The following is a 22,035-nucleotide window of genomic DNA, read 5'->3' on the forward strand; positions in this document are numbered from 1 at the left end:
GTTTACATTTTCATAATTATTTAGTACACTCAGTGTAGTACATTTTTTGAATATATTAAATGACAGTTTTTGTAATTTCCCTTTTAAGGTTATTCCATAATTTAACACCATTTACAGATATATTCCGTTCCTTAATTTTAGTTCTAAATCTGGGTTTTGTAAACACATCAGTTTCTTTCAGCATGTAATTACTAGTTCTCTTTTCAAATAACCCCTGAATGTTTGTTGGCAGAGTACCTAAATTGGCTTTATACATGGTTTGTAAGATTTTCCAGTCTTTTAAATCATGAAATTTCTGTAATTTATATTTAATAAACAATGGGTTCGATGGATCTCTACAGCCACTATAATTGATGATTCTCAGAGCTCTTTTCTGTAAAATAAATAAGGGTTGTGTATAGTTTTTGTATGTTGCACCCCAGATTTCTACACAATAAGTCAAGTATGGTACAATCAGTGAATTGTACAATGCCAACAAACCAGAATTAGTCAGTAAAAACTTGACTCTATGTAATACTCCTAAGGATTCGGCAAATGTACCTTTTATGTAACTAATATGGGATTTCCATGACAAGTCTTCATCAATAAGAACTCCAAGAAATTTAGTTTCTTTTACTCTTTGAATTTCAATCCCATCTATTTCCAATGACACATCACTGTTCTTTTCATCATTAAACAGTAAAACATTTGTTTTATTAAGATTCAGTGTCAATCTATTTATATCAAACGAGTTTTTAATTTTGTCATGTATAGAGATATTTGCCATTCTTATCAGAGCTGCTACACAAGGTTTTTTATTGCTAGATGGTTTCTGTTCTAATGTGTCTTCTGTAAGGTTGCAGCTGCAGAGAGTCTGCATTTCAGCACCGCTGTAGCTGGACAGCTCCCACACAGTGAAATACCGGTTTGTGTGTGTGTGTGTGTGTGTGTGTGTGTGTGTGTGTCCTTTTAAGGACATCTATGTTGTGTTGTGTGTTTGTGACATCACGACCTTCTAGTTTCCGCTCAACCGAGGCTGATTTGTTATTCTATTTAAATGAAGAATGACTATTGTTTGTAATCAAATGGTAACCGTAAGCCAGAGGGACACTGGCTGTCGACCATAGCCAGGCTGATTTAGTTTCCTTCTGCTCCCCGCCCCCCTCCCTAATCTTCCAACATGTTTCTGTAATTCTTTGTATATTGCTCCCTCGCATATGCCCATGCACCCGCTGACTAATTCAGAGGCCTGCTTCTCATTTCTCAGTCTTATTGTTTTCTCTGCCATAGTTCTTCTACATTACATCCTTCCCTCTTGCCCAGATATAATTTCTCCTTCTTTTTCACCGTTTCATCTGTTCACTCCTCCACCTGAGCATCATTAGGGAAACAAACATCTTTTCAAGAGCCACAGTTACACACCTCTTCATTCTGTGATCACCTCCACCTTGGAATATTTAAAGTTTCACCTTTCCACTGATGTTATTTCTTCTAAAGCTACTCCATCTTTTGTATTTTTAATGTAGTGATTTTTCCAACTAATTTGGACCATAATAATTTTGTAATGTTGCATTTCAGTGTGTTAAACTAGAGTTTTACATTTCAAACACCACATTATAATTAGGATAATTGTTTTAGGCTGGACATGTTTTTTCTTTTCAGATACAATTTTCTATGATTTTGTGGACGAATAAAACACACTTTGTTTCTATACATGGTTTTTGCAGGATTGGTTTTCATCGTAAACACATTTTTTACCCATGAGGCATGTCTTAAGTGTGTCCCGGGGGCCATCTCAGGCCCTCTGGTTGATTTTGTGTGGCCCTCAATGTTGTCTCCGACAGGCTGTTGATGCCATTTAAGTCTTTTTTTTTTCTGCAGTAAAAATGAGACAATTCTGCATAAAATAGTTTTAACATTTTTATAATAAGCAACATCAATTTTGTGTGGTTTGGGAGGACTTTAACTTTTTCTCCATTTTAACCACTTTGGGCACCACTGAACCATGGTGTAGTAATAATCAGGTGGGATTAATTTATAGATATTAATTTGGGGTTTACATTTACAGACATTTCTGAGTATTTTGTCAGTTTTTGGTGTGTCTTTTCAGCTGGTGGAACCTTTGACACCCAGTGGAACTGCTCCGAATCAAGCCCAGCTTCGCATTCTCAAAGAAACAGAGCTTAAACGCATTAAGATCCTTGGCTCCGGCGCTTTTGGAACAGTTTACAAGGTAAAACCACTGCTGTTACTGGTCTAAATACACTCCCATGTTAATAAATGTTAAACAGCAATAGTAAAGAGGGCAGCAGTAGCTCAGGACGTAGAGCAGGTTGTCCAGTAAACGGAAGGTTGCAGGTTCAATCCTGGCTTTGACTGGAGAATGATGCTGTTGTGTCCTTGGGCAAGACACTGAACGCGCCTTCTCTGCGGGTGGTGGTCGAAGGGACCGGTGGCTCCAATGTTGTGAACGTGTGTGTGAATGGGTGAATTACTGATTGTGTTGTAGAACCCTAAGATAGTGATATGCAAAAACAAGCCATTTACCATTTAATGGTGTTCACTTATTCTAATTTATACTCTTGTCACAAGTTTTATGTGAAAAAAAAATTAACATCAAATGTCATAAACTCAAACCTTTTAGTAAAGTAATACTTTGAATTCAAATGATGACATGAATAAATGAATGAATAAAAGTCGAGAAAAACAAGAAAAACCTGTGAATCAGAATTATTTTCATTGTGCGTGTGTGTGTGTGTGTGTGTGTGTGTGTGTGTGTGTGTGTGTGTGTGTGTGTGTGTGTGTGTGTGTGTGTGTGTGTGTGTGTGTGTGTGTGGGTGGGTGCATGCATGTGTGTGCCTGTATTTTGACAGCTTGTGTTGTTGCCTGTTAGAGCCAGTGATGGCTCTGTTTTTTTCTTATTTAATTGGCCGACATGACTCTAGGATTGGGGCCACTGTGTGTTGTGTTGGCATCCTTGTCAGAGGACTGAGTCTGTAGAAAGTAAAACCAGTCTGAGGGTGAGCTCAGCTTTGTAAGAGGTCACTGACCCTGCTGACCTGATTTCCTCAGGCTGTTCATTCCACACCTTCAGGGATCTGGCTACAAATATGTTGTCTCCTTTGGTTTTTACATCTTCTCAGAAACAGATAAATATTTTAACACCTGATAATTTCAGAGGATTGTGTCTGACTGAAAGGGCATATATGTAGCATGATGAGGCACATCTGAAGCCTCGAAACTCATGTGGTGTCAGACAGTCCAAAGTTTTGAGAGAAATAGGTTGTTATCAGGTTTATCATTGTTAACATTTATCATCAAAGGCTTGAATTATAAAATAAAAGAATGCATTAGAGATATAAAAATGAAATAGGAGATATTTGAGGTTATCGCAGCTTCAGTGCTGGATCTGGCGAAGTCAGGGGAAATAATCTGAATTGAAATGAGCTCTAATTGTATTTTGATTTAATTCTAACCTGATTCATTTTCCCGACGTGGGGAATAACAAAGGCGAAACACATTTTTAGTGTTTTGACAAAGCTGAGAGTTCCTTATTGTATGAGCGTTGGACGTAAAATCACAAATTTTACCTGAAATGTTTGAGCGGTTAAAACGATCACATCGTTAAGCCATCCTTCAAGGGCAAAATGTACTTTTTGAATAGAAAGTGTTGAATATTGTTGGTGATAATATAAAATAATTAAAGTGGTTCAAAGAAAAAAAAGTAGAGATGTTTCTCCCTCTAAGATTTTACATGAGCAACTGAAATAACATTCATCTGATTAGAAGCTTTGTGAGTTGGATGTGTTTTACAGTTCTGTATGTTTTTTAGGGAATTTGGGTCCCAGAGGGTGAAACTGTGAAAATTCCTGTGGCCATCAAGATCCTCAGTGAAGCCACTGGACCCAAGGCTAATGTGGAGTTCATGGATGTGAGTACAGGGTGGACGATTGATCTCATGACATAATTTACTGCTTTTGTTTATTATTTAATTTCATTCAAACTGTTGTTAAAACCTGCATAACTGGGCTTTTATTGAATATATTATAGATATTTAAGACATTTGTGTTAACTGGATGAGCAACAGGGTGCAGCTGGATTATTGAGAATAAATGCACCTCTACTGACTAGTGGGAGCACTATGCCTCACCTGCGCATACACACACACACACACACACACACACACACACACGCACAATGCAATTTGCTTCACAGTGAACGAGGCCCGATTTATAAAACATTCACAGCGTGGCTCGTCTCAAAAAAGAAGTGTGCAAAAAAAAACTTAAATTATTACACTGTAATGATGCAATGCAGATGAAATAACTCTCATCAACACACATGCATTGAATGTGACCCACTTGCACTCATGTTTTGCACGTAGTTTGACAGTCTAAGAGGAAGACTGTTGGGTTGTTCGAATTTCTATTTTTATCGTGACGTCTTTGATGAATTTCCCTTGTGTCTTTAATATTACATTCCACGTGCTTTGGGGCCCCCGTTTGATGATCGGAAAATCAGATGGGTGCATCTGACACACATGGAGGTTATATGTTAAGGTACAACCTTCATGTGTCCACATATACCCTTTATGAATATCAGGTGAACCCATAGGTGCATAAGGGCCGTCTGAAAGGGAAGCTTGTCTTTCCTGTTCTCAGCACAGTTACCAAGAATCTCTTGTTTGGTGTGGAAGAGTTGGAAAGTGTCATTGGAGCAGATATAAAACAGTTATGCATCAAATAGGCACAAGTAATGTAAAGTTAAAATGTTTAACAGGAATTTGTTTGAATTTTAGTTTATGAAAGTGTACGGAGAACAATTATGGAAAATTAAGGCCTCGATGGTGGTACCTGTGGTCACGTGACCCTCGAAATCAGAGGGGGACTTCAGTAGACCTGCAGTACGATGTATGTAGATATCTGAAGCTTCCAAGCATCTGTTGGAGCATTGCACATGGGTGTGCATAGAATAGAATAGAATAGAATAGAATAGAATAGAATAGAATAGAGTCAAATCAACTTAATTGATTTCACAGTGGGTAAATGTACTCGTTTTTAGAGACAATGTGTAGTTTTTGCTGTTAATCTCTGGAACTATCCATCAAAATGTTGTTGAAAATAAATTAAATGATATCCAGTTGTTGAAAAATATTGGAGTCTTTGTAACTTATAATCATGAAAATTTGGTCTAAAATACATGGGAGCGGGTCTAAGTCTTCGGGTGATGCCATTTTAAATGCCATGTTTCCTCCTATGGGAGCCTGTGTGGACTAAATGCATTCACTGATTTGTGTCAAATGGTTACAGAATGTTCACCATTCATAAACATTGTTGTTTTACACATTTACCTCGTCACTCATTGCCAGTGATGAAATCTGGTGTGCTTGTCATTTTGCTGGAAGTTGCACTCCCAAGGATTTTTGACACTAATGGCCATCCGTTGGTTATCTCTTACTCAAACACAAAAATACCACTTGCTTGCAATGATTTACGTATGCACTGCCCTCTGTTGTCAGGGAAAATACAGATTGTCACTTTAAGGCAGCACATACACTTGGATAATAGGAAATAACTAATACAGAGAAATACACAAAGGCAGCAAATTATTATTGTATCCTTAAGCAATTAACCGTGAATAAAATTAGAAAATTGAGTTTTCAAGAAGAAACAGCATAAAGGACACAGGCATATGCATTAAAATGCTTAAATTAAAACAGAATGACTACATATTAAATGTTTATTAAAATAAACACTGTTATATCAACCTGCGATTGTACTATTTTGTGAAACATGACCATAAAATTTCTAAACAAAATAAAAAGTTAGACCCAAAGTTCATTTACAGTGAATAATGTTCATGGAGTAGGAGCACATTAGCGCAGTTGGTCCCTTTTTGGTGTCCAACTCACAATCCAAGAGCAGAAAAAGTCAACCGTGAACCTGATTTATTGTCGTCGGTACTACATCTCTGTGTCTTGAGGATGGTCACACCCATCTACTTCTGGTCCATGGATCTCCTATACTGCCAAAGGAAAATAGTTATTGGGAGTCTGTGGAAAGGTTGACAGAAGCCAGTTGCAAGAGGAGGAGCCTTAGAGTCCCTATTGGTAGAGAAATGATGTTGAAATCATTCTAACAAGCCTTGTAAATTCCAGGCTGTATTGAGTCTGCAGCTTTAGAAACGCCATTCTTGCAACCCCCAATGCATACAATCACCCCCAGCTGTCCTGTGTATTTTAATGCACAGCTATCCATCTCATGATAAATTGTCACATTAAGTCACAACACTTGTAGCCACTATGTTTTATGCATTTCTAGGCCTATACCGGCCTTTAGTACTATGTCATGTGAATAATATGCACGTTTTGGAGTGTATGATGTTCCAATCACATGCAATAGTGTGGACCAGACAAGCACATTTATTAAATGCACAACAACATGTTTATTGCTAACATGTATAAAAGAATTACACCATCTGACTTACAGAACCGCAAAGAAACAATTCTTGCTGCAGAGATAAATATTTTACAGCAGTCTGTGATGCTGTGTTTACAACATTCTTATCTTACTACGAGGAGCGTTTTGAAGTAGTGAGTCACTTTGATCTTTTACTCTGAATAGAAATCAGCTGTTTCTGACTGGAATTGAACCTTGCTGCTTACTTCAAGAGGAACTTCAGCCTTAAACAGAATAAAAGGTTCTGTGATCTCTGGCTCTTCTACACTTTTAGACTTGATGGACTCTGTGGCAGCGTAAAGAGTGTTTGAACGTTTGTCCTCGGACATTAATGGGAAGTCGACCTGGGATCAAGAGGACACATCAGGGACACTCTGTACATCCTTTTTGGTTCCGAGTACACATGTGGAAAGGAAAATACACTGGTTAGAAAATAAATTATTGGCTTAAATTACTGACAAACTTATCAAGTTAAACAAAGGAGAGAAAAACACTTCTTTCTCGCCTCAAACAGCTGGATCAGTCGATTCAAAGTGATTTGTGGCCAGTTTGTTAATTTACTGTGACATTTAAATTGTCCTGAAGGTAGAAAATAATGAATGATTTTGAAGAGTAAAATACATAATACACAGAAAAATATACAGAATTACTGAAAAAAATATGAGTTAGCAGCAATGATCTCTTTACAAAAATGGCTTTAATCAGTAAATTGCAATCTGCTGAGTAGATTTCAAGCAGATATCCTAAATGATAAGGATATTGTCAGAGTTAACATATTGAAATGAGACAGTTTCACTTAGCAAAACCTTAGATACTAGCAGTATACACAAGTCTATAATGTTTCTCTGTAATATTTTGTTCAACCTTAAAGGTGCAGTATGTAAGAATAACATCCTGTGGTCAAATGTGGGTACTGCTGCATATTTTCCAAAATTCAGCAAAAAAATTATGTATTCACTGCCGTTTGGAAAGTTTCATGGCTACTGCCAGTCACAGATCAGCGCCAGAAGATTCTAAATGACAAGCAAAGTAGTGGCATATACTGTAATTTAATTATTTGCTAGAGATGTTCTTATATCTAGTGTTAGCACTCTTGGGTGTTGTACAGTAGGAGCACTTATTACACTTATTACAGTAATGTTTCACAGACATTGAAGGGAGGGTGATTGTTTGCCGTCTTGCTGTTATCTTGCGCTTATAGTTCTGAACAACTGATTAAAGGAAGTAAAATGCCACAATTAACTCATTCACTTCAAACACACATTTCACTGTAGTATCGAGTTGTTCAAAAAGTAGCTTGAGATATTTTTAGAGTCGAATATTTGCATCTAATTCACCATCAGCATTGTTAGCTAAATGTTAGCCTCTAGCCTGATATTAGAGTAAAACAAAAGGCTAATGTGGCTGCTTACAATAAATAACTTCTGGGTCGCTCCATGCAGAGCAAAATCATTTTGCTTCAGCAACTGACGGTCTAGATTTTAAGGCTAACTGATGCCTTCACAGCAGAGGTGTACCTTGTTATCTAATAAGGTGACTTCTGAAGACAATTGATTGCAATGGATGTTGTTTAGGGGTACCAGAGTTCAGGGGGCTGAATAAAAATGTACGCCACACTTTTCAGGTTTTCCATTTGCTTAAAATGTTGAAAACTGTGTATCGGTTTCATTTCACAATTGTGTTCTACTTTGTGTTGGTCCATCAAAGAAAATCTTAATAAAATATATTTCAGTTTGTGGTAGTGAGGTGCCAAAATGTATAAAAGTTCAATGGTATGGATAATTTTCAAGGCATTGTACATTATAGACCAAATATCAGGCTATCACACTTAGATTTTATAGATGTATAGTTAAATGTTTAATGTAATTACAGTTACGTTTATAATCAGATGTTTTGTGATCACTCTGGTGTGGCATAGAACTTCCTGTACATTCTGACTGCAGTCTTCTGAGTTTCCAGCTTCAAAGTGGAGTTTCAAGTCTGCATAAACATGTAGCTTGTTCTCACTCAACTGGATTAGTTTGATTAAAACAAACTGGAGAGTTTGCTCTTTTTGTTGTGGTCGTTTGAAGAAAGTGTAGTCATCTGAGCCTCAGTGAACACCCCACAAGAAGGCTTGAAGGGAAAGATGGGGAGAAGTCCACTTTTAAATTAACTCTGGTGAAGTTTATGTAAAATATAAAAATGCTAAATTGGGGAAAATGTTTTTTTTTTTGTTTGCTTGTTTTTATTCCCTAAACCTTCTAAATATAGGAGCTAGGTAGTTTAATGTTCCTCAGTTCAGGCAAACTTTATATTCTGCTGCATTTTTGGGGAAATTTATAAGTATTGTTTATGGCAAATACAACAAGGATGTTTTTCATATCTTATTGTTATAAATAAACTGATGTTATCACTAAAGATATTCGAAAGTGGACCTGTTTTTATTTTTGGTTCGGACCCGGAAGAAACTAAAATAGTGAAAACTTCCGATGACAGAATTTTCATTCCTGCTCACTGCATTGCTTTAACTTTGTTTTTACGTTGTATGGATTGCTGTTATTGATGATTATAGTACATTATTAAAATAACAATTAGTTACTCATTCCTTCTGCCCCTAATGCCTGAGCATAAATCTGACCTGTGTACAGGAGGCTTTGATAATGGCTAGCATGGAGCACCCTCATCTGGTCCGACTGTTGGGCGTCTGCCTTAGTCCTACGATCCAGCTGGTGACACAACTGATGCCACACGGCTGCTTGCTTGACTACGTCCACGAGCACAAGGACAACATCGGATCACAGCTGTTGCTCAACTGGTGCGTCCAGGTAGCCAAGGTAAGAAAAAAGTTTGTGATTTAAGTGGCTGCACTGATGGCTGATTTATTTAGTTTGGTACAGACTTGCTGCATTGCACAGCAGGACCAGTGTTGGATATTGAATGCATGTGTAACTGTGTTTGGGTAGGTTATATTTCTCACACAGCTACCAACAGGTTATTTTAAGTCTTTGGTAATAAAGATGAAGTGGATTCCTTTGTTCCTGGACAGAGTTTATTAAGGCTGCAGAGGAATCCCAGCATCTCTATGAATAATTCATTGTCCTGCTTGAATTTGGCGAGGAAGTGTAAAAAGCCAGTTAACTTAGAGGTGACAGGTAAATATCCACAGTAACTCATTTGTCTCTAAAGACAAGATATGTGAATACATACATGTTCACCCAACCCAACGAGCAAACAACCCTACCACTCGATATGAAAAAGGTCTATTCTTCTAAAATATCTTATTTATATACCGCTATTTATATTAAACATTTCTATCAAAGCATGCAGCATTTTATCATACTCAAAAGAGTAAGGTAATGGGTCACAAAATAAAAGGAATTGGTGTAAAAATGTCTTAGTAACAGGTGATTTCTTCATTTTGATATTTTATACAAATGCTCTAGTTTATGTTCTTGGGCAAATCAGAGACCGACAATTCTCTGGTGAGTTTCTGAGAGAAGTATTAAATCATCGGCTAAATGTGAGACACATTCATCTTACCTCACATCAACTGCTTTTCTATATTATTATAGGTAATGTTGATACTGTTCTGATACTTAAAGAGGAACATTTTTAACATTTGCAGTGGTCTAAATGAATGCCTTCTGGAGAAAAAAGCTCAGGTTCGTCTATTTCAGCACGGGGAACTCAGCCAGCAGAGAAAGTAGCTTCAGACGACTTTGATTATTTCCTGGTATTTGGACATTTTGCCTCTGATTGGCTAACAGCAACACGGATGTTTTATCCCCACAAATAACACCATCCTGAAGGAGTTCTGCTGTGTGGTGGAGTTGCTAACACTAGCGTTAGCTTCTACTAGCCGAGACATTCTCTGCTGTTTCCTGGACACTAAACCAACAACAGCCTTCCCCGTCACGGGTCAAGTTGGGCGAATCCATGAATGTTAAGTGACAGTGTGACGTAAATGTGTCAGGCTTTTTAAATAAGGAGCTAATGCAGAAAATACGTGTAGACAATTATTATTTTCAAAAATAATAAGTACAACATGGTTTCTCAGTGAAGTTCCTTTTTGAAAAAGATATTGAAGGTGCAATGTGTAGGGTTATGATGTAAAAAATACGAATAAAATCTCACTAATTACTTTGCCTATAAAATAAATAAATATTGCAATATGTGCACGAATAAGTGTGCATGCTGGGAACAGTTGTCAACATGGAGAGATGTAAGATTTATGAAGAGTAGATATTATGTATTATTTAATGCTGTGTTGTCTCACTGTGTGTATCGAGAATAGTTGTTTCGTGTTTTTAATAATTGACTACAGCCACTGGGGACACAAGTAGCCAACAGGAGCCAGAATTAATAAGGTGCAAACACTCCATGCACAAACACACACAGTGTCCTCTATAGTGGGCTTATCTGAATGTTTGCAAGAAGGAGAATTAGGACATAGATTCTCACATGTGGTGCACATGAAAATGACTTGAGTCTCGACACATTTTCTTTCAATTTGGTTTAACTGCTTGCAGTTTCACAGGGTCTTTTGAGGCATGTGCGAGTGGCACGGCTCTTTTCTGAGGCTCCATCCCCGTGGACGTGGTCACCATCACAGCCATATTTTATTGATGACACGGTATCTGCTACGAGATTCATGCTAATGAGCAGATTCATCAGTGTTTCTTCACATGCAAGAATAAAATACAACAGAACATGTATTTACATTTCTTTCTCTGAAATTACCCACTGTATCAATTTCTCCTAATTATGTATGCATAGTAAATCTCCTAGATGACAAACATCTTCCTCGTGTAAACTTGTGCACAATTATTATGTAAATTATGTTTTCAGGAATTAATTTTCGGGTTGAATAAATGGACTGTTCTTAGTCTGCTTGACACATTATTAAACGTCAAACTTAATTGTTTTAATGACAAGATGTTCCTCATTGGAAATTGGCCATTTTCATAATAAAGGGACATTCTATTTGACCGTCTTATTCATGTGTACTCAAATATTTCTGCACACCATTTGGTTTGTGTAACTTGGGAAATACTCCTTTTTGTATTTAAATTGATCTGAACTATTTCATCTAAAAATTGGCATATAAGGCATCACGTTACTCTTTATTGTTTAAAAATGTTTATGCATTTTACCTCAGGGCTAATAATAGAAGCAATGAAATTAAATCTACCAGCAGGCACATACATTTAGACAGTTTTTATTAGAATTTGCTTGTTTGATTTAATTTATACCACCTTATAGACCTATAATACCTCATGTCATACTTCATGCTAATTCTCATATAGATCATAAGTAATAAAAAATGCAATCTTTTTTTTTTTTGCATGGTCTTTTTACAGCCGCATTTACAGACATTTTATCCTCCATTAATTCAAGAATATGGTGTGTTTTTTATAGTGTTCTATTGGTCTGTTTTCAAAATTACAATCTCAAATTCAAAATTTGTCTAGAGAATTTTTGTAAAAAAAATGCACAAATGCTCATGAAAGAGTGTCCAGGCAAATAGGGAGACACTGCCCAAACGGACAAAAACATCCTTAATGATGCATGAGGGTTAACACCCTTCTGCTGCAATGAATTAACTCAGTGATGAGCGATGCAACTTTATACCCTAGGACAATGCTTTTGCATTATGACAATTAAATAAATGTAGCAGAGACAGTTGGTGCATGTTTCTCACGTGTCAGCTGCAAACAATTGACAAATTACAGTTTGGGATGTTTTCATTGAGTTAAAGCTGCATGCTCAGTGGAGCAGATTAGACCTAAAGTTTCCTTTTAAATATTTATTGGGGACTCTAACAAACACTGATGTGGACCGTTGTGTTTCTTTGTTAGAGTCATGTATAGACAACATCCAGCACATGGTGGCTTTTCCTCCGTCAGCATCACAGTGATCTGGGATTCCTCTAAGTCCAGAGTTTGATTTTAAAAAGAAGAAAAAAAGAGTGGGTCATTTCTCTGTGTAAACCCAGTAAAGCAAACATGGCTCCCTCCAACTCATTACAAACCTCCCTAGGGTTCCAGAGGAAACTCACTTCATTCCTTTTTCCATTCTGCTCTCCCTACTCTCCCTTTCCTGTTCTTTTTTTTTATAATTTCAAAAAATAAACCCAACTTTCTCTGTTTTTCTAAAGATTATAGAAAAGAAAACAGACAGCAAACTTCTGTAGACTCATGTTTATTTATTTTATCTCTCTTTAACTACCTATTGCCATCTATTGTTCTGGCAAAAAGTATTAGTACTAAATGAAGTCAACACTTACCCCAAAATTCCACTGCCACCGCTCCGGCACGAACTCCGCAGCAAAAACGGTCCCGTTGTAGTCAGTCAGAGCAATTCCACTACTGCGGCCGTGCGGCGCCGTGCGCCACCCGCCGTTCCGCCATCCGGCCAAAATAGGATCGATTCTATTTTTGCTGGACGCCGGAGCACCTCCGCAGTCAATGGACAGGAATCACAACCGCCCAACAGGAAAGGGAGCAAGCACAACTTCCGATATTTCACAATAAATCGATAAACAAAAAGCGTTTCTTGTTTCATATGCACAGGTTTAACAACTTTTAACAACTATCAATGGCGGCTGAACTTTAAATGCACAAAAATAAGCCATAAATACAGTTTCTACTATCAAAGTAGTCACACTTTGTTGATCCAAACACTGCTGATCTCTCAGCACACATGATGGGCAGATTAAACAGTTCATTTCGATGCTTCTCCCACACAACGGGTGTTTGGATCTAACTTCCGCGTTTATTGCTCGGACTGTATCGCAAGATCTCGAAAATCCCGTGCATGCTTGTTTGCGCACCTCAGGTCTCCGCACCGGAGCGGAGCCGTTGTAGAGCGGGTACCAGTAAAAATTGAGTTCGGAAGCGAGCGGCTGCGGAAGGCGGGGGCGGAGCGGAGCGAAGGTAGTGGAATTGTGGGGTTATTTTGTTTGTATTGTTTTGTAACATTTATTATTAGAAGGGTTTTGCATTTTTGCTTAAGCTTAAATTAAAGGAGACATTATACTTTTTTCTATTGTGTAAAAGGTCTGTGTTTGATAAAAGCAAGTTTAGGAAGGCTATAGCACAAACTACAGTAACACTTTATGATAATTGCATTGGTTCTTTTAACACTGAAACGGATTGTTTTACCATCTTTTTTGTTGATGTTTCGACTACTCTTGCAGTCTTCTTCAGAGCTCGCTGTTGTTGGCGGTGTCACTTCCTTCTCCGTTTGTCTACAGGCAGCACACGACGAGTGTCACCCTCCGCTGCCCGCTTTCTCCTCCCAATGACACAGTCGACGAGGAGAACGCTTGCAGCAGGGGGCGACTCCATCATCTGCTAACGTCCACTTAGCTTACTTAGCATTAAGCTAGCATTCTTATCTGTTGGCTTGAGTTTGAAATATTCCAACCCTTTGGAAACATTGTGGCATTTCTTCCTGGGCGTTGTCGTCCTTATTTCCCCAGCCTCGTTTGCTCACACCGATCTGTTTGAGTGGCAGAACGAGTGTGCTTCCTGTTTACGTTGGGGAACCAGGAAGTCACACCAGGAGGAGACTGTATAACCCAGAAGTGACGCATGAAAGTAAACAACAAAAACTATTATTTCATTATTCAAAAATCCATTCCAGTTTCAGCTCTATCCCCATTTATTTCAAATAATATTTAAAGGGACTTTACGGAGTTTTGAATTTGTATGCTCGCGATTGCCCCCTCAGGCCCAAAGCGTAACGACAGCTTCAATAGTAGGCTCATGCAAGAGGTGCGCATGCTGTACATGCACACTCCTTAACGAAAATAACAGCTGAGACAGTCCCTTGTGTGTGTGTGTGTGGCCCGGGGGACAGAGGACAGGAGAACGCGCACCTAATTAATTAAATAATTTGGTTCTGTACCTTTCTCTTCAGCACAGCCGACAAAGGTTTATGATGGGTCAGTCCTCCTGCATGCTCAGATCATTCCCTTCCCTTGCTTGAAAAATTGCTCCAAAATGAAAGTTGAACCCACATCTTTTTTATCTGTGAAGTCAATGCCGTTCGGCGAGTCTCAAATAAAAATTTGGGCATCTTACTGTAAAAAAATATACCATTAATGTAAAAAAGAAACTAAATAAAACTATGTTAACATCCAGAACCAAACCCAAGACTTCTGCATGGGAGTCTGCCATCTTACTAGGTGAGCTAAAGCACCAGTGACATCCTTTGTATCTGTAACATTGATGTCCGTGACAGCTGAAACAACGTTCAAAGAACGGTTTGGAGCAAAAATGGCTATTTTGTTGTTAATTTGCAGGAAATATCTAGAAGAAAGTTCTACACAAAGTAGCTAAGGGTCCTCAGAAATGTAGCTAGCTTTGTCACTAGGCGTTAAGAACAGCTACAACGCGGCACTGTCTCACTTTCTGCTGCTAAAGCTACGGATAGCAAATGCTACGGGCTATGCCTGAGCGTGAACGCGCATGAAGCAGCCTGCTCGACCCGAACAGCTCTCTTTTTCTGTGATTTTACAGAAAAACAGGCAATCACAGTAAAAATGCCAGGGCTCATTCTACAGGACCAGGGCATTGCAGGAGAACTTATGAAGAAGAAATGTATTATTTCTATACATGTTTTGGCTGTCAAACTTCCATAATGCCCCTTTAAAGAAAAAAACCTGAAAAGGGTTTATAATTGTGTGGATGTTTTTTCATGGATTTTATCAATATTTAAATTATTTCATATTCAAAATCAATTGACAAATATATTCATGATCATTTAGTAAATCATTTATAAATCCCTGGTGCATCATAATCTTACATATAACCAACGACAATTGTGACTTTAGAAAGTTTTGCATAATCTATAAACTATTATCAAATGTAGAAAAGTGGGTCTGTAAATGTTTAGTTAATCATTGTTTAAACATTTAGCCTCAAAATTAATTGTATACATTACCTAATACATTGTAAGTGATCTAGTAATGGCTTACTAAACATTTACAAATGTATTTGTAAATGTTTGTATAAGCTTTATAAATTCTTTGAACATCATTATCTAATACCTTGCAAATGATCTATTAATGACTTACTAATGAAATATTAATTACTTATAAATGTTTATTAACAAAACACTATTATTAAGTGTTACCCAAAATCCCTCTCACTCAAAGCATTTTCAGCAGTTTTATTGCTGACTTTTTTAGTACCTTCCAGAATGAGCCATTTCACTTTAAGAAAACAAGCCGGAGCTGGCTACGCCCACCAATTCCAACTGAGAGTAGAGTTGCTGTTCCTCCAGCTTGGAGAGGTGAGAGGTGGTTTTATGCCAATTTCCTTTATTTTGTTGTCACAAACAGGGATGTTTTTTAAGACACATGGCTCTTACATCCAAACAATGACACACACACACACACACACTAAAAAAAAGATGGGCAACGTTTTTCATGTTTGGAGTGTTCATAGAGGCAGTAGAAACCCACATATTGTTACAAAAGGAGGTAAAAGGCAAGTTTTATACTTTTAAAACTACTGCATTCATACTTGCTCATTTACTAAAATATTAATTAGGATAATTAAGAAACAAAATTAACATGAGTGGGTTATGCCACATTGAGTGGTAATGCTTTGGTATCACACCAATGATGTCCTTAAGGGCTATTACCTTTTATGTTTTTGTTGTTTCCCTTCTCCAACACACCTGATGCAACTGCCCCATTACTTGTTTAGTATGTTAAGGTTTGCAGAAAACTACTAATCACCTGTTAATTCCAGTCAGGTGCATTGGACCATTGAATCATTCAAATGCAGAATTGTTACCATCAATCTGTGCAAAGACCTAGTTTGGATGTCCTACAGACGTGGTCTGGACCGACGGACTCAATGTAGACGTGATCTGCACGTCCATGCAACATTGACTGTTTGCAGAGATTGTGTCTGATTTAATCTTTGTCCTGGAGGTTTAGATAGAAGGTATTGAAGAAAAAAAGAACACATTAACACATGCCATACTGTTTTTATAGTCTCATGGAGGAAAATAACTTATATAAAACATAAAATCCTTTCATAATGTTGAATCCAATCATCCACGGCAGACACCATCCCTGCTCCGAGACTTCACATTAAGACACGGAGCGAGAAGCAGATCACAGACGTCAAGCCTTTGATTATAACAACTCTTAGAAATGTCAACAAGTGTCCGCCCATCTTCCTTCTCCTCGCCCCATTCCTTACTCCTGCTGGTCTCTTTCATGTCTCTACTAATTAATTTGCAGGCATTTTTGCCAGGGTCTTTCATGACTGCATAAGTAAGTCTATAAGTCTGTGTAAGCAACCAGAATACCTCAATTCCTTTGGGTAAATATTTAATTTATTTCAAAAAAGCAGCATTATGCATGTTTTTCACCCTCTGCAAATCTCATTGGTAAAGAAGGATTAATGCATGTTTGAATTTTGACTTTTAGTGATGTTGAAGCACAATGAATTGTCATATCAGCATGGTAGCATTAAAGCAAAATTAATAATGGAAAGAAGAAATTCATCCAGAAAGGACCTTCATGAAAATGTTGTAATAACCAGAGTAATTATAATATCTCCGTTCTTGCGTTAAACATAGATGAGTATGTCATACGTGTTTGGGTCTTATTTATTTTACTCAACTGAAATCCTTTCTGAAAATCGTCTGAACTCATTAGGAAGTCAGTAAATAAAACAAAGAAAAATTGAATCCACATGACTTGACTGACTTCGTTTCAGTTTCATTAATGTATCGGCTTCTTCTTTAGAATCATCTTTAGAGGCATCTGTTTACTTCATCTGTGGTGCAGCGACACGTGTTCAGGACTGAAATCATACATGTTTCTTTAGTGCAATTCAAACTCAGACTGCTAGGTGGCAGCAGTTTTCTCTGCATTTACGAGATCTTGCGATAACACTGGATGTGCCTTGGAAGCATGTGGCCTAAGTTCTCCCAACAATCTCATTCGTAAAAGCTGCAAATACCATTGTGCCATTAACCCTCTCAGGCTAAAAATAAGTTTTGATGAAAGGATGAACAACTAAGGCCTAGTCCACATGTAGCCGGGTTTTTTTAAAAAACGAATATCCGCCCCTCCAAAATCTTGCATCCAAACCACCTCATTTAAAAAAAACTCTGTCCACACGTACCAAGATAAATACGTTGTTAAGGACATGCCAGACCTGTAGGCGGCAGTACCTCCCCCGTTCTTAACCTCGTCCTTCGTCTGTGGTCTTCCGCAAGGAGCAGTAATTCCGCTTGCAAAAACAAACAAGCAAAAAGCGCTTGGACAATTGATAAAGCGAGCGCAGCTCTGAGGGCATCCATGCTGTCGGCTAGTGTAAACACAGGTCGCACACGTGATGTCAGCATTTTTTTGTCGCGGAAAGTGGCGTTGCAGACCTTAAAACTCCGGTTTGTCTGTCCACACGCAGACACCCAAAACGGAGAAAACGCAGATCTTCACTTTGGCCGGAGTTTTTAAAAAGGTCCGTTTTCGTGTGAAAAAACTTAGTTTTCATGTGGATGACAGGCCAAAACGTAGAAAAATATCTACGTTTTGGCAGATCCCCAGCTACGTGTGGACAGGGCCTCAGTCCTTCAGGGTTACTTCTGAGTTAAAAAAAATGCTCACAAAATACGTATGTGGAGTAACCAGGTAGGTAGGTTTTACCAAATCTGCAACGCCTGCCTCCAGAGGGTTAATGAAAATATATCAAATTGCATGCATGGTATTGCCAGATTCTTGCCAGTGCACATCCCTACTCATGAGAGCTCTTCAGAAATGTTTTTGCTCCCAAACCTGTATAAAAAATTGTCATTGCTTAAATACATCAGCAGCATTTGTATGTCTCTGGAAAGGAAATGAGTTCAAAGGAGGACAAAATAGAATCCATGAAATTTCCGGCTTTAGGTTACTATATGGTGGTAAGCTTTGAGTTAGTAGTGTGAATTAGATCAACCTGCCAATGTGTCTTGGAGTAACGCTGTTGCCTCTTGATAGTAAGAAGTACCAGTTTTAAAGCTTTAGAATGGAAACTAGAAACCTGCTTCTGCAGGCGTTTGTTGGAATGTCGGATTGATGAGAGAAGGAGAGGGCATAACACGGTGTCGGTTTACAAAATCTGCCTGGAAACGCCTTGGGATTCGTCTGAGAAGAGATGGAGGACTTCTAGGAAAAACGTCTTCCAGGCCATCTCACTTGTTGAGGGAGCTGATTTAGAGACTCAAAACAGACCAGAAGTGACATATGAGCCGAAAAAATATGAACAGATGAGCAGTTGTATGGTCTCGGTAGAAACCGTAGGAGTATTTGATTAGTTTAGACATTTTGTTGCAAAGAAATTCAAAGGAAATTGCCCTTGTAATGAAACTTAGCCATCTGGAATGACCCCTAAATGCAAAATGTCACACCCCCAGGCAGCAGACAGATGAATAGTAAGTCAGGACAGTCAGATCTAGAAAGAATATTTGGCCTTCTTTGATTCGTTGCTGGCTCTGTTGTCCATCAAATATCCAAATAAGCCAAGAGGAACACACTCCCTCTTCCTTTCTCCTTCTTCCTCTGTTTGTTTCTCAGCCAGTCACTTACACACCTACACACACACCCACACACACACCCACACCCACACACACCCACACACACACCCACACACACACACACACACACACACACCCACACACACACACACACACACACACACACACCCCTACACACACACACACACACACCCCTACACACACACACACCCACACACACCCACACACACACACACACACACACACACACACACACACACACACACACACACACACACACACACACAAACACACACACACACACAAACACACACACACACCCCTACACACACACGCACACCCCTACACACACACACACACACACCCCAACACACACACACACACACACACACACACACACACACACACACACACACACACACACACACACACACACACACACACACACACACACACACACACACACACAACGGTGACACAGTTTTAACACAGTCTGGCTTAGCAGAGATGGATGTGACCAAGTAGGGTGATGGGATAAAATGGATGACTGCAGGCAGTCATTACAATGGATGGGACTGGCAGTTTACAGCGACAGGTTGACACTAATGAGTTTCACACACGCATACACACACACACACACACACACACACACACACATACACACACACACACACACACACACACACACACACACACACACACACACACACACGTTCACCCAGGTTAAATGAATCTTTGTAGATGCCCGAACTGAAAACATAAAGTAATAAAAAATAGTCACACAATCAACACACACACCTAAAAGGCCCTGACACATGCGAGAACATCTCAAACCTTTTGATTATATTTCTCTTACTATACACCAACTCTCCAACTCTCCGTGTCAAGAGCTAAATTATTTATTTACTACTTAACCTTCTTTTAAGACAAACAAACAAATGACCATGTCACAGATTTTGTCTTTGCACAATACTTCACGTCAATCCTTCGCCTTTTATTTCCACCTCATATCTTATGAGAGAACTGTGAGATCCTAAATATACTTCCAAATGCTACAGTAGGAGATTTTGCATTGCAACACTGACATGCTGCAAACAGATGTGTGAGAGAGCTAAGTCTCTTTTCGTCTAAATCATTTGCAGCTTAGAGGCTGCTTATTTGTGCTCCCTTATGGGCCATTCCCATCTGTACCGGGTTGGCCCGGGCCGGGTAGCGTAGGTTGTTTATATATCTGGGTGGCCTGGTATTTTTCCTGGCCAACCAAGGCTCATTCTCAGCCCTCTTCTCGAGGGGGTCTGCTTCAGACCAACCAGGGCCAACACACCCACTGCTGACGGCAAATTCACACCTTCCATTAGAGCAAGCCTCTGATTGGTGGGTAGAATCAGCCCACATGGGCTTAAGACAAGGATGTGTGGAATCAACCGGGCCAGGCTGGGGCCGACTGGGGCTACCCGGCCCGGGCCGACCCGGTACAGATGGGAATGGCCCATTACATTTTACACTTGAAAATTGGTGAGTTATAGCCAAGAGTCTGTCAGGCAGTGGAAGCAGTGTTCATACTCTGTAAAAACAATTTGCCACGTTGCACTTTTGTAATTGTTATTGATTGTCCTGTGTGCTGCTGCAATGTTTAGGTTAAAGAATAAGGCTCTGCTCAAGCGTGGCTTTAAGCCTGTTTGGACCATTGCCAGGGATTTTTGTAGATGTTTATGTTTTGCATCACTGTAGAGAATCATCAAACTGCAGAGAATTATGGGAACATTCAACTAAATATCTAAATACTGTACTTATTAATAAATAACTGCATTCAGGTCATATAGTACCCTGGTATCACAGGTCTTCTTTAAGTTGTTTTTTTTTTTACTCTTTGTTTTTTTCAAGTAATTACAATTTTAGCATTTACAGTTATAAATTCATTCAGGTATTTATTTTCTAGATGTGAAAGAACAATTGGAGGTATCTAAACATTTTGGCTAGCTGAGGGTTTGGCAGTAAAAAATAAAAAAAGACGATACAAAGCCAGTTTCAAGACAGTTTTATGCCTAGCATTAAGAAACCATCTGGTCTCTTAGCAACATTTTCATGTATTTATTTGTTTTCTTTTCTTTTTTTCAACAGAATACAAAACACAACCGAAATTCTGAAATCTCCTTGCATGATCAACAGGGCCCTTGCTCTGATGGTGCTGAAATTATTTAAATGTTCAAAAGCTTTGAGTGACAAATTTCTCTTCAAAATAATTTCAGTCACTGCAGGCATCAAGAACCTTTCATAGACTATACAGTGAGGAACATTTGTATTTGCGATTTTGCAAGTTCTCCAACTTAGAAATCATGCAGAGGTCTGAAATTCACATTGCAGGCACATTCCCGTTTAAACATTTAGGATATAGCATTGTATGATATTTAAATAATTTATTCGTTTTGCACTGCTACACATAAGTATTTGAACACCTAGGAAAATCAGTGTTAGTATTTGGTACAGAAGCTTTGCTTGCAATGACAGAAGCCAAAGGTTTCCTGTAGTTCTTGACCATGTTTGATGCTCTGCAACAGGGATTTTGGCCCACTCCTCCACACAGATCTCCTATAGATCTGTTAGGTTTCGGGGCTGTTGCTAAGCAACACAGAGTTTCAACTCCCTCCAAAAAGATTCTATTGGATTTAGGTCTGGAGACTGGCTAGGTTACTCCCGAACCATCATATGCTTCTTGTGGAGCCACTCCTTTGTTTTCTTGGCTTTGGGTCAAGACCCAGCCACGGACCATATTCAATGCTCTTACTGAGGGAAAGATGTATGGCCCCATTCCCCAATGCATGGCACTTCCACCCCATGCTTCACAATATGGATGGTGTTTTTGGTATGCAACTCCTCCTTCTCTTTCCTTCAAACAAAATGAGTGACGTTTTGGTCTCATCTGACTACATGACTTGGTGACCTCGCAGGATTAGCTGTGTGGAACACTTTCACTCCTGTTTTGTGTCAGAGTTGCTCCCAGTTGGGAATGAGAACGCTGCTATGGCGTTACACGGCACATTCACATCCAGTGGAAAGAAGGGGTGACAGT

The 22,035-nt window shown here is 38.8% G+C and overlaps 1 protein-coding gene across 2 annotated transcripts in view; it reads left to right on the plus strand.

Moving 5' to 3' along the window:
• erbb4b (erb-b2 receptor tyrosine kinase 4b) overlaps window positions 1-22,035 on the plus strand; it is a 453,698-nt gene that overhangs the window by 376,160 nt on the left and 55,503 nt on the right. For both annotated transcript variants that reach the window (XM_070543942.1, XM_070543941.1), the window contains 3 exons: window positions 2,090-2,212; window positions 3,812-3,910; window positions 9,068-9,253. In XM_070543942.1, the coding sequence (XP_070400043.1) occupies window positions 2,090-2,212; window positions 3,812-3,910; window positions 9,068-9,253 (408 nt within the window). The remainder of the gene's footprint in view (window positions 1-2,089; window positions 2,213-3,811; window positions 3,911-9,067; window positions 9,254-22,035) is intronic.

Source organism: Nothobranchius furzeri, chromosome 14 (genome assembly GCF_043380555.1).
Source record: "Nothobranchius furzeri strain GRZ-AD chromosome 14, NfurGRZ-RIMD1, whole genome shotgun sequence".
NCBI classification, from domain to species: Eukaryota; Metazoa; Chordata; class Actinopteri; order Cyprinodontiformes; family Nothobranchiidae; genus Nothobranchius; species Nothobranchius furzeri.